Source organism: Hippichthys cyanospilos, chromosome 10, assembly GCF_059441005.1.
Source record: "Hippichthys cyanospilos isolate Australia breed blue-spotted pipefish chromosome 10, RoL_Hcya_1.0, whole genome shotgun sequence".
In the NCBI taxonomy this organism is placed as follows: Eukaryota; Metazoa; Chordata; class Actinopteri; order Syngnathiformes; family Syngnathidae; genus Hippichthys; species Hippichthys cyanospilos.
In genome coordinates this window covers 17239320-17253584 of record NC_142378.1, presented here as the reverse complement: position 1 = coordinate 17253584, position 14265 = coordinate 17239320, and the positions used below count along the sequence as shown (strand labels likewise).

At 38.6% G+C, this 14265-nt stretch overlaps 1 protein-coding gene across 6 annotated transcripts in view; it reads left to right on the top strand.

The window, feature by feature from the left end:
- The first annotated feature begins 9 nt into the window (after positions 1-9).
- ap3d1 (adaptor related protein complex 3 subunit delta 1) overlaps positions 10-14265 on the top strand; it is a 30154-nt gene continuing 15898 nt past the window's right edge. For all 6 annotated transcript variants that reach the window (XM_088424977.1, XM_088424975.1, XM_088424973.1 and 3 more), the window contains exons 1-12: positions 10-325; positions 6170-6265; positions 6997-7077; positions 7166-7246; positions 7484-7591; positions 8142-8271; positions 8402-8541; positions 8771-8844; positions 8935-8984; positions 9132-9181; positions 9396-9444; positions 11126-11271. In XM_088424977.1, coding sequence (XP_088281103.1) covers positions 230-325; positions 6170-6265; positions 6997-7077; positions 7166-7246; positions 7484-7591; positions 8142-8271; positions 8402-8541; positions 8771-8844; positions 8935-8984; positions 9132-9181; positions 9396-9444; positions 11126-11271 — 1101 coding nt within the window. In that variant the 5' untranslated portion in view covers positions 10-229. The remainder of the gene's footprint in view (positions 326-6169; positions 6266-6996; positions 7078-7165; positions 7247-7483; positions 7592-8141; positions 8272-8401; positions 8542-8770; positions 8845-8934; positions 8985-9131; positions 9182-9395; positions 9445-11125; positions 11272-14265) is intronic.

The window sequence follows — 14265 nt, the reverse complement described above, 5'->3', positions numbered from 1 at the left end:
GTCAGCCATTTCCTCCATTGAGTCACTGCCAGCCAGGCGTCTGTGCGCACGCAGAAGCCCAGGACGCTCCGTCTCTCTTCGGCCTTCGAGCAGCTTCCTCGGCCCCTCCTTTCCCGGGGCTCACGGCAACAACCCCGGCTGGAGCAGCAACCCCCGGTTGGATGAGACCCCATCTCCGGGCTCGCTCGACACCCACCGGTACCAGTGACACCGTCGCCAAGCGCCGAGCATGGCTTTGAAGATTGTCAAAGGGAGCATCGATCGGATGTTCGACAAAAACCTCCAGGATTTAGTACGTGGCATCAGGAACCACAAGGAAGATGAGGTAACGACAGTTAAATAAATAACGTAACCTGGCGTTACATGTCGCACGTCACTCTCTACGTAAATGACCGATATGTTTGGCCACTGGTGTCAGCTGAATCAACATTAAGACAGCTAAAACGCTAGCGTCGCCGCTAACTGACAAATTAGCCGCTTAGCTCGCCTCAGTCCTCAAACAAGACCTCTGCTTCCAGCTACATGATTGCCACGTACAAATGCGGCTTGCGTGGACGTTTAGCTACTCTCCACGATTTTCTTCGTTTTGTTTTAAAGCGTAAAGGTCTAATGAATGACTTGGGAAGTTAGCGGTAATTGACAGCTAGTTTGCGGAATGGATGATTTGGAGACTCAAATGGGTCTGGAACTACTGGTTTAACATTCGGATATTGTTTTGTTTTGGACTGATACTGCCTAATTTTACCATACGTCGTCTACAACTTCTAGTTTGCATTTCAAAGTCAGTTTAAAAAAAAGAATCTTCCAACCAAGACATAACTCTGCACGAGGAACAATAATTATAATAATAATGTCCTGCCATTTTTTTATTATACATTTTTTATATTGTTTGAGCAACAACTCAGGGTGCTTGCAACCTATGCTGAAATTGCAAGCTTCCTCAGTTGAGCAAAATATTTCTATGAATTAGAAATGGATATAAAATGTGGTTCCGTTTTTTGTGATTTTGAAATAAAAAAGTAAATGACCGCAGAGACTTTTAGTTTTGCTTTTCGTTATTCATAGCTGACAAATATAGTTGAACGAAGATAAATTCTTAGTAATTGTCAAATTCTTAATTGCACTATCAATTGTGTAAACTTAACTAATTGATCCCAGGACACCTTTAAAGACACACTGGTTGGAAGGCAATCAAGCAGGCCACTATACAACCCATGTTGGCCTCTTGTATTTACCATACCATTGTAATGCCATAAGGAGGTAACTGACTAAATAATATAATGTTAAGTCGACTCATTGATATATGACGCATACATGATATATATTATAAGTTGTTAGAGGAGTAACATCTATAAGCAATATCAATTACAGAATCCATCAGTTTCCATCCCTATTGGTGGTTAAACTCAAGTGAATGTCATGTCATGACTTATGACACTAATCGGCAAGCACCAGTATCTCTCGGCTTCACGTTGAAAAAAAATCTGATCACTAACATCATACTATTGTCAGAAATTAATGCTTGTAAGATCTTTGACAAGACTATCTTCTATTTCCCCCCTCATTTATACTGTTTGACCAGAACATTTGCTTCCTACCGAAGCTCGTGCCCAAGGTTGTGTACACACTCATCCAACTGTGCTTTGGGTGTGAAATTCAATGCATTTTCAGAATCCCACACTTTTTTTCACATGAACGGGTTAAAAATGACCTTGTTTGTCTGAAGCGGAACAAGTATTTTTGCTGTTTTGTGTCTGCTCACCAGCGCTTGACGTTGCAATCCGGCTGCTGCTCGTCTTAAGTTTTTTCTCAATAGTAACCCAACCTTGCCGGCCCAGATAAGGTGATGGTTGCCCAGTCAACAGGGAACAGTTTGTTCAATTATTAAGGTTTGTGTATGTGTGTGAAGGCAGGTCAGGGAACCTCCAAAGTCAAAATGGTCCATTCCGGAATGCTGATTTTGTGTGAAACAATACTCCCTAACATTCATTTTAATCCTCAATGAAAACGTCGTTAGCCACTGTTAATATTAAGATGCAAAACCTACTTAGAAATGCAGTTAATTTCATTTCCATGGAACTGTTTTGGATACAGGTGTTGCAAAAGCGTGGGAAATTTACATGTCTGTAGTGCACATTCATGCAGTTGTTGTAGCATCGCACAGTTATACTTACTTAACGTCACAGACTAGGATAGTGACAAGGAGGCTACTGGTGCAGCCGTCAATGACCATCGAATAGGAGCCCTCAGCTTGCTTGAGTCTCAAATACTTTCAAGGATGCCGCCTCAAAATGTTTAAAAATGTATACAAATTACATTGATTAAGGCAATGAGAGATGCTATTCATGCAAATGAGTTTTTATTAATGCAAAATCTTTGTATATGCTAACAAATAAAGGGAAATACTTGGCAAAAATGAAAATTCTAACGAGCTAAACGCACAAGGCCGTACTTAGTAACATGCATAACGTAAGAACTAACATTAGCTAGCATGTTATCCACAGCCACAAGTTGTTGGATCAAGAAACAAACACATATTATCATAAATGAGAGCATTCTTACAAAGGAAGTACAACTTACAGACATTCATGGGGTAGATTTTACACAGACAGAACAATCTATGTCCCCCGTGACACCGTCCTTTCCTACGACAAAATTTAATGTCGGCAGCGTCCAGAGGCGGCACCAAAAAGCAAAAATCAAGCCAAACAAAGCACAAATGAATGAACTGTTAAAGGGACACTGTGTAAGATTTGACAGTTTTTCATTACGGACAGCAGAAGGTACCACATTTACCTTTATCCCGAGCTATAACAAACATGGCAGCCTCCGGAGAAGTGCCAACCCCATGTAATTTAATGTAATGAAAACTAGACCAACGATTATCTTCAAAACATATTGTTGGTTATTAAGAACACATTTATTAGCAAGTTATTGAAATTTATTATAATTTAATGTGTTCCTTTTTAAGGAAAACAGTCTAAATCTTAAACCGTGTCCCTCTAAAGGATAAACTAAATCAATTCCAAAATATCATTATTTGGGGTGCGGCCCATATGATCGGGGACCATGGGTCTAAAGATATTTATGATGCTACAGTCCCTTTTACTTTGTTTAAAACGAGGCGCATTTTTCCCCCCACGTTGCACGTATTGCATGATATAAGGAAAACAGCACAATTCAAATCTCCACTCAAATGTATAAAAGATGCTGAAATCATAACCTCGTAACCACTGACATTGACTGCTAATTCAGTTATATAAAAGTGTACCCAAATGTTTTTTTTTTTTTTTTATAACAAAAAAAGATCATTTGGATGTTCTTTTGTGTTTTCCTCAACATATTGACAAGATACCTTATCAGCACTCTGTATCGGTAGATTCTCAAAACAGGTGACTCTCACTCGGGTCCCAAAAACATGATCAGGACATTCCTCGTAAAAACTTTTTAAAGAAGAAAAAATGTTTAGATAGCGTTGACACCCCCTGACATCACCTCTTGGACCATCCATTCATCCCTTTTCTATAGCCGCTCACCCCCTCACTAGGATTGCTGACATACTGCTGCCTATCCCAGCTTTCTTTGAGGAGTGGGCAGGGGGACACAGAACTTGTTGCCAACCAAATATCTGGGTACACAGAAACAAACGGCTCACAAACACACCTAAGGGCAATTTAGAGTGTCCAGTTCACCTTCCATGCATGTTTTTGGGGTCGTGGGAGGAAACCGTAGTATCCGGAAAAAACCCATCTTACCTCTGTGAGGCAGATGTGACAACCACTTAACCACTGTGCCGCCTCCATCTTGCACCAATAAATAAACAAAAAAACAATATACAAGTGGATTAATAATGACTTAGCATTATATAAGAATGTATTTCTTCAACAAGTTGCTTGATTCACTCATTCATTCCCCTTTTCCAGTTTGAAGGGGGAAAAAAAGTCAAAGTTGGCTCAAGTGTGACTTGGACATCCACTGTTTCCACGTCAGCGATTTCACTTATTTCCATTGTTTCTGAATTGCCCATTATAGTGGTGTGTGTGACATGGGAACATGGTGCGGATCTGCTGATAGGCGTGTGTGTGCGCACGCGCATGCATGTGTGTGTGTGCGAGTTGAAACCCTACTCACATACACACCTCCCCCTGTCACTGTGCTGTCTCATGACTGCACACACATGACCAGCACCCACTCTCACTCTCTTCAGCGTTTTAAGTGTGTGTCATTGGTTGCTCTTGCTTGTAGACTGTAGATGAAAAGTGAGGCCTTTTATGTCACTTTTTATTTGCGATGCTCGCTGAATTTTAGCGGCTACGAGGAGCTGCTGAATAGCCAATTAGCTGCAATTACTGCTGGCTGAGGCGATAACGTATTTGTGCGGTTGGTAAAGTAGTTTAGAAGTAATCCTGAAAGCACACATTTGCACTCTTAATACATTTGAACATTTAGTGTTTTGTGTACACTACAATGCAAAAAATTGGGGATTTACATTTTTCATAAAAACACATTATTTTGTACATGGTGCCATTCAAAAGTTTGGAAGGTGTTAAAAACTGTTTTACTGATTATCCATCCGTCAGTCCATTTTCTATAGCCGCTTCTCCTCACTCGGGTCACTGGCTTGCCGGTGCCTATCCCAGCTGTGTTCAGGAAGGAGGTCGTGACACCTTGGACTGGTTGCCAGCCAATGGCAGGGAACACAGAGACAAACAACCGTTCACACTCAATCACACTAGAGGGAGTGTCCATTACACCTCCCGTGCATGTTTTTGGAATGTGGGAGGAGACTGGAATGCCCGGAGCAGACTTACACAAGCACGGGGAAAACATGCAAACTAGACACAGAAAGGCTGAGGAAAGCTGGAATTGAAACCATGACCTCTGAACTGTGAGGCAGACGTGCTAACCTGTATTCTACCATGCTGCTCATATTACTGCTCGTTTTCTAAATGACTCCAAACCTTTTTGACGTACACACACACACACACACAAGAGGTTTTCAAACAGATTGATAAAGAGACTCAAAGAGTCACAAAAAGGCACAGAGATGGACTTCCTTGGAAATATATTAGTTGATTATTGTATCTCAAAGCCCTGTTGTGAATTGTGGCATTTTACCCCTTAACGATTCTTGTCTTTTTTTAATGAGGAAAAAAAAAAGTATTTTAAGGAAAAAAAAAAAGATCTTTTTATGATTATTGAAAAGCATTTTTTTACTGGACATTGATTTGAGTATTATATCAACAATAGCCAGTAACACATTCTGATTTCATGAAAAGTGCAAACACGAATTTTGAGGTTTCACAATTGAATCATATCGTAATAACAGATCAAAAATGTATTATTTTTAAAAACTTTGTGTTGTTAACTTTATTTCCAATTCAGCGTGCCTCTTGGATACATTAGTAAACTAAATAGACAAACAGAAGCTACTTCTCTTTTTTGGAAAGTAAGGTCAGAGTGCTATAGCAAAGGCACAAACTGAAGCTATTTAGGTATAAATAGAATCAAATTTCTAATCAATGAAAAGTGACATCAGTGTTAACGTAATGAATTGATGACGTTAGCTATTTTAGAATCAAATTTCTCTCTGTGTTGGAATATAAAACATTTTATTGAATAATAATTGTCCATTTGTCTCTATATGTATATCTGGCTTTAGATGGAAAGTGAAATCTTGAATTGTTGGTTGCTTTGCACTCGTTGCCCTAAGGCAGTGCTTCTGAATTATCTTATGCCAAGCCCCTCCTAGAAAAGTGAAAACCTTTCATGCCCTCCCCACTTGACACGCCGACTATAAATAAGATTATTATCTATAAACATTATAGGAGTATACCTAGTCCTGTATCCTTTTTAACATTAACTGAAGAAAAAAGCAATTTAAATGGATTTTTACAGGACTTATACAGGTTACAGCTCAGTCTAAACAGAAAAAAATAACTAAGTGCATCAAAGTGCCTGAAACAAACAAGCAAACAAAAAAAGATAAATTCTTATTTTGTTTTTATTCTTATTTTATTTTATTCACATGACAAAAACAAAGCCTTTTCCATGGGGTCACCCGCGCTCACTCCACTATTTGAGAAGCACTGCCCTGTGGCATATATCATTCTGCATAATCTGATCTGGTGTCTGCTTGTCCTGCGTGCCCTTTGTTGTCTTCCTTCAGGCCAAGTACATTTCCACGTGCATTGATGAGATCAAACAGGAGCTCAAGCAGGACAACATCGCTGTCAAAGCCAATGCTGTGTGCAAGCTCACATATGTAAGTGCACTTGAATGAATAGACATGACCAGTAGTGGGATGTATCTAAGTAGATATCCCAGGTATCTGTAATTGACTTGAATGTGTTTTTCTGACCTTTAAACATCTACTCTCTAATGACATTGCCTGTAAACAAAAATTTTAATTCCACTTGAACTTTATTTGATGAAAAAAATCATAATAATAACTGAAAACATTGAAACTTTAATTTTCATCAGATTTTTCTTTGAAAAAAAAATGACCGTAAACAGGAGCTTTAATTCCACTTCAGCTTTAACATAGATATGCATTTTCATGTGAGAAACAGGAAAGAAAAAAAAATCCTCCCTGTATAATGAGTTTTGGGCAAAATTGGATGGTTTAAAAATGACTGTACTTGAAAAATCTCAACCCTGTATCAAATGCACGTTTTCTCAACTATCTGAATACATGAGTGGTAAATCTTGCACCACATTTAAGTGTGCGTCAAGACACAGTGCATCTTGGAGCCACTTTTCTGAAGGGAAGATAAACATTTGTTTAGCTCCGGCTCGGTTGTCACGGGAATGTGAATGCGCAAAGTGAAGCATGTGATGTTACGCATTAGTGATTTCTGTCTCAGATGTGTACCTGCAGACCAGTTATGTGCATCTCTGCCTATTGTATTTGTTCTGTATTAGATCATAAGACTAGTCATTCAAGTGGATTGTTATAAATGACTGATAATGACACTAAGTTCATTTGTGAAACAGCTTCAGATGCTGGGCTATGATGTCAGCTGGGCTGCATTCAACATTGTCGAAGTCATGAGCTCCTCCAAGTTCACTTACAAGGTAAAACGGCGGCACGTCCATTGCTATGATGATCAGTCTGTGAAACGCGGCAGCAGAAATGTGTAATTGCTCATCCACTCCCTCGCAGAGGATTGGCTACTTGGCAGCCTCGCAGTGCTTTCACGAGAGCACTGATGTCATCATGCTGACCACTAATCAGATCCGAAAGGTAAGCAGCTGCGATGCTTCCGTGATTGCCTTCTCATCCTCGTCACTGCTCAGAGCTCAATACTTCTGGCAATTGGGATGAAAATGTGTGTGTGTGTGCGTGTGTTTATTTCTATCCTGTTCAACCTTTTTATGAACATGACATGGGGAACAAAGCTGTGATGTGTACATTTGCATAGTGAATAAAGAAACAAAATATTAAACATGTAACTATACAAAATTATTCTTGCCCATGCAGGATCTCAGCAGTCCCAACCAGTATGACACAGGAGTCGCCCTCACAGGCCTATCTTGCTTCGTCACTCCTGACCTCGCTCGGGACCTGGCCAACGACATCATGACATTGGCAAGCCACAGTTCAACACACATTTCCCTTTTTTTGGTTTCTTGCATGTTATGATAAACAACTTTAGGTACAAAATTATTTACGGTATTACTGAAATAATGTGCGAGATGAACACTGTTTATTATTATTATTTTTACTTTTAGGATTATTTCTAGTTTTTGTTTTATTAGTTTGGGTTGTGGAAGATGGCAGTTATTTTAAATAACTCTTGAGAGTTATCCTGCTAATTGATTATATTATGGTACTTTGATGCATGCATGTGAGCGAGTCAAACATTTTTGTTTTTCTGTGGATCATTTCTAGTTGCTTTGTGTATTTATTTCTAGTGGAATGTCCCTGAGAATGTCTTTAATTTTTGTGACTTATTTTGAGTAAACATATTTACTGCTATTATGCAGGGTGCCAGTGATTATCATTAATAACTCACAAGTACAAATTGGGATGCATGTGCTTATTTGTGTAGTATTTATTCTGTTTGTGTATATGGCATATCTTAAAACAATTGAAAGTGTGACTTTTTCCATGATATCATCCTTTTCTTTACATTTAGATGTCTCACACTAAACCCTACATCAGAAAGAAAGCAGTACTGATCATGTACAAGGTGTTTCTCAAGTACCCAGAGTCACTTCGTCCCGCTTTCCCCAGGCTGAAAGAGAAACTTGAGGATCCAGATCCAGGTACCAACATACTGTGTTCTAAGTTCTCTCATCCTCATGAAAAACCAAAAGGGGGTTTTCATGTTAATCGTTTTTGTGACATCCATCATACTGATTGCCAAATCATTAATATGCGCTTGTACCCTTCTAGGTGTGCAGTCAGCTGCGGTCAATGTGATTTGTGAGCTGGCCCGTAGGAATCCCAAAAACTACTTGTCCCTGGCACCACTCTTCTTCAAGCTCATGACCTCCTCCACGAACAACTGGGTTCTTATTAAGATTATTAAATTGGTGAGTCAACAGTGACACACACAGACATTTGCACATACATTTCACATTCCTACTCTTTCTTTCCATGTCCAAGAATCAAGGGAAATGTAGTCTTAACAAGCCTAATGCTGCGGTCAGACCAAGTGCCTTGAGAAAACCTCTGTTGTAACAGGCGTGTTACTTACAAAAAAGACGTATTTGTCACGTGAACGTGTTGGCCATGCATGTGACATTGGCTCTCTTTTTGCAGTTTGGTGCTCTCACTCCTCTGGAACCTCGCCTGGGAAAAAAGCTGATTGAACCTCTCACAAACCTAATTCATAGGTAAGATAAATAGTAATCCTACCACTATTGTAAGGTAGCCCAAGATTGTCACGAAACATGTTTAATGCCTGCTCTCTTTCTTATTTGCAGTACATCAGCCATGTCTTTGCTGTACGAGTGTGTGAACACTGTTATTGCAGGTCAGTCCTCATATTCCATATATAATTATAGGAATTAAAATTAACAATAAATATCTTAGTTTTTTTTAAACATTAAAAAAGGCTATATGTCCTTATTTTAACAGTTTGATCTCTAAAAATATCGTTGACGCTTTGTCCTCTTTTCAGTGTTAATTTCCTTGTCATCTGGGATGCCCAACCACAGTGCTAGTATCCAGGTATGCTTCTCAGATCCAGTCCTACCTGCGCTCATGTCGACTTGTGCATATTGCATGTTTTTACAGTTTTTTTTTTCTTTTTTACCCTCAGTTGTAGCAGCAGTCAAGTCGATTCACATTTATCTATTCACTCTTCTTATTCTTAACTTTCAAGGCATTTGTATAATCTACGCGTCCCTATTTTGGCATCACACATTCTCTCTCTGTCTTTCAGCTCTGTGTCCAGAAACTACGAATCCTGATTGAAGACTCTGACCAGAACTGTGAGCCCTCTGTCAATGCCTGCAGTGTGTCATTTTCTCATTGTCTGCGTGTTTCTCACTCTGGACCACAAGTCCAAATCCCTTTTTAGAGAATCCCTCAGAGCACCCCCCCCAAATCCCGATAACTCGAACTGCATAACCTTTAGATCTCTAGGCCTATATTGAGTTGACTCAAATTAACCCCAGATAAAAAGGGGTGGTCTACATTTGTCATAGGATTACATGTCCAGTACTCTTTCATCACATTGAGAGTCCATTTGAGTTATCTGGAACAACCCCCACTAATAGATAGTGGTGTATAGAGTAGGTTGTAAAAAGATGGTGTGGGCTGGACTGGTCGGTCGGCACTAAACCTCTTGAGTTGTCGCTCTTTTGTCGCATCCCCGAGCCCCGAATTGGTTTACATTCATGTTTACATTCCCAACTTGTTGCTTCTTGGACTGTTTTTCTCAATTACAGTACGACCCCCCGCCCCCAATAAAAAGCCTATGGTGTACTCTTGCTAGCCTAAGCTTAACTGGTGCAGGAAGAAAAATGTTGGCCTTAATGAAGACATGCACTGTAGAAAATGGACGCATGTCTTGTTTTAATCGTTTTTGTCCAACGTTATGTTTCTGTTAATTAAGACTCTGCTACATGCCTCATCCTCATTCATCTGTGGCCACTATTTGATGAATTAATGCACTTCAGAAAGATTATCTAAGAGGGTATAATTATTGACATGTATTCAATTGTCCAATCAGTCCAGCCCAGAACACTGGTGTGAATAGAGCAGAATGTGAACTTGCGCTTGAAATTCTCAATTACGGCAAACATTTTAAAACTAAAAATTAGATGAAAGGGTGACCTCTTTCCACAAATGAAATGCAATGAACAGGAATAGCAAGGTGCCCCGAAGCATTTTATCATACAATAATTTGATGTTTGAAAAATCCCACATCCAAAGAAAATTGCCTAAAAATGATTACAGTTGTCTGAGCACAGGTGACACCCTGATAACATAGGTTTGTAATTGCATTTAGATGCCACAAGATAGAGACAAAGCATTAAAACCAGACTAGTTTTCAGTATGGATTGTGCTTAATTGAAATTGGATATTTGGTAATTGAAATTGATATTTGTTTCTCAATCATAGTCTTGAGGATTTGTGGGAAAGTTATGCCTTTTCTTATTTAAGTTAACACAATTACATGAAGCTTTTTTTTTTTTTTTTAATCACTCCTGCTATAATCGTCTCTTTCACAGTCCAGTACTTTTGAAGTGGCGTCTCATGCAGCCGCATACAGGCCCGGCTCAGCATGGCTGTAATGTATTCAATGTTGCCACCACGTTTATCGATTAGAATGTGAGAGGCCTTTGTCTCTGATAACGAGAGCCGCTGGATTTTGTGACTCAGCAGGTTTCACGTGGCCAGTGCATGTTTTGTCTTGTGCAATGTGTTTGTCTGTCTTTTCCATTGTTCGTTGTGTTTTAATGATCATTCCTTGGTGACCTTTACATATAACTATCACATGAATTGAAATAGCTACAGCTAAGTGTATTTTCAATAGATTATTGAAATGCAATATGAGCATTTTAATAACTCAGGCATTGATAGTAGTGATTTCTGGAAATGTCATGGTAGTGTTCTGTGTTTAGCTATACTCAGCAAGTGTGTGTGTGTGTAAATGTGTTTTTTCAGTGAAGTATCTAGGTCTTTTGGCCATGTCCAAAATTCTGAAGACCCATCCTAAGTCAGTGCAGAGCCACAAAGACCTCATCCTGCAGTGTCTGGATGACAAAGATGAGTCCATCCGTCTTAGAGCTTTGGACCTACTCTATGGCATGGTATGTACTCGTCTTTTTTTGAAGTAGCAAGGTGACCATTATGTTTGTGGATTATCCTTAAAAAGTAAATACAACAAAAATAACCAACAAATAACAGTAAGTAGCATGCCAATAGCTTCAAAAATCTAATCAGGACATTTTTTTTGCTTGAAATTAGCTGAAGCTTTTGATGCATGTTCCAAATAACCTCATAAGCACTCTACTTCCCCTCAAAGACAATATACTATATTTAAATATACACACGTAAATTAAAAACTTTTGTATTTTCATTCAATACACAAAAACAAAATAAAAAATATTCAAAAGATTCAAATAAAAGTGCATTCTATCTTTTGAAAGTGCAAATGCTAATTAATAGCTTGCTGCATTATTTAGGATAACCATGAATAACGAATTCATACTGTTGAACATTCACAACTTTCGGGTAAAACTGTAAGAATAAATTTGTCGATAGGTACCAGTTCAGTAGTATAATCGAGTTTAACCCTTTAAGCGCCAGTGTAGCAAAATTGCTCCAAGCAATATTTACCAGGGGTGTCAAAGTCAAATGGACAGGTGGGCCAACTGAAAAAAATTAACTACAAGCCAAGGGCAAGATCATTAAAAAAATTTTTATAAAGATCGCACACACTCTAGTGCAGTGGTCCTCAAAGTCCTGTGTCTATGGCCTGACTGCATGGCATCCGTGAAATAATTTGTTATTTTGACAAAATAATTGGCAGCAACTATTTAGAGGTAAGCTGACTCCATTTGGTATAAGAAGTAGTGCAATCTGCGATATTTCTTTTCTAAACTTCAGTATCGCTAAAAAGTAACATATACTTGTGGTCAAATTGAATCTGTTGCTGAATAAAAAGGGCACTTATGTTTGGCTTCAAGGTTGTTTTTTGGGAAATTTGCTTTCTAAGAGGGGCCTCTGATTCCAAAAAGTGTGAGAACCCCTGCTCTAGTGGACCTAATTTCACCTACTGGAAACTTAAATTCTGTATATTACTACATGATTAGATGGGAATGGATAAAGCAATATTTCCTTATTTCTCAGTCAGTAATTTTTAATTTTCAACAGACAAACTTCCTTTATATAAAAATTCCCATTACATGCACATTACTTGAACGGGGCGATATTATTCAAGGCATAATGAGTATATTTCCTCAGGGAAATTGCAAAAGTAGGGTAGTTTAAAAAAAATAGAGAAATCAGTAATTTTCTATCAGTCACAGTAAATGCTTTTAAAACATAATTGGAAAAAAAAAATGTCTAATTTATTCATATTCAGGGGGGCTTCAACTTCAGTGGGTAAATTTTTCACAGGGGTACTCAAATATTGTCCATATAACCTACCTGACAGAATCACCTTTGGTCTTTGCCTATCATACATGAATGACTGTGTTTTGGTTCCCCCTGTTCCCGGGGTTGGGAGCTTGACACCCCCATACGCATCATGTCCTATAGTTGTGCCATGCATGGAACGTAATGCTAAAAACGCCACTGTCGCGTTCTGGCTGGAGTCCATTCAATAGATGAAAATTGATAACTGGGCAATATCAGAAGTGTCTGTGCTGTCATTGATGGACATGGTCAGCAACGATGTTTTCTGCTCAGGCTCACGTTTAAAAAAATAAATAAATAAAAAAGTTGCCTTTTGGACAAACTGTGTCACAAACTAATCATAAAGCTTTTGATAAAATCTCACTCAGTAAATGGCTGTGCTGATTTAGCAAGCTCTTCTGCCGCGGCAGCAGCCTCGCTTTGTGAGTTAGCTTTTCTGAACAGAGCCTGCTGAGTTTTAAGACCGCATTTTAATCATCATGGAAAACCTTGCGCTCCGGGACTTTGACACATGTGATTTACACAGAAGGCATTTCTCTCTTTTCAAATAGTGATATAAAAGTATATTAAAAAAAACAAAAAACTCATGGCCTGCAAAGGTTAAGTACATGTAAATGCACAGTCGTCTGTCCTTTGTTTAACCAGAGTCACAGAGTAGTGTTTTCCGGTATTCCACTTGCATAGCTATGATTCCATGAGTAACTTGACATTGTTTCTTGTATTGTGTAATCCGAAGTCGCCACTCATCAACTTGGTCACCAATGACCAGACATTAGCGAGGGAAGTGATGTTAGCTTTAATCTAGCTCTCAGACGTACGTTTTTACCACTTTTTTTTTTTTTTTTTTACCTCCGGTCGGCCAGGTAACATACAATCAGTGAGTGCACTTTTGTTTGCTCTGATGGCTGGCTTTGTGACACATTCATAACATGTGTGCCAAGCTGAGCGCACAGCGGGGACAGACCTTTCATTTATAAATTTTTTTTTAACGTGGAAAAATGGCTATTTAGGAAAAAATATTTTGGGATGATATATTTTGGAACTGTAATGTCAATACCGTGATATTTTTGCTCAAGGTTATTATACTGTCAGAAACTGATACAGTCTGCCCCGCGCCAAGCATGTCTAGGTCTTTTGTGGAGAGGTAAAAAGGGGCAAAACTTTCTGTGGGACTTCCCGATAGAAGAAACAACGCGCTCGGACTGAAATGAGCAAATAACTTGTAAATTAAAAATATATTCAAGCATATATACAATACTAAATCACCGCTGGCTAATTTTCATAAACGTAGACTACTCGTGACACCCCTAATCTCTATCACAACAATCTAAATTTCTGTGGAAATCTTTGTCCAATTTTCAGGATTTCCGTGATGTAGTACTTTGCGTCAAGTAGCAACTCCAACCAAACTCATGTATGATCAATGGTGACATTTGGGCACGTTTAGTTAAACGTGAGAATAAAACAGTTTTAAGATATGTCAGATTGACTATGGAGAAAATACAAAAACATTAATTATTTATAATTCAGTTATTGGTTTGATCCATAACATGAACCATAATAGAAAAAAAATGTTGATCATAGTTTCCCAAAATGAAAAGCAAAAGAAATAATAGATTAATTATTGTTAAGAAGCTCAAATTTCGACAATTGGACAATTTTGA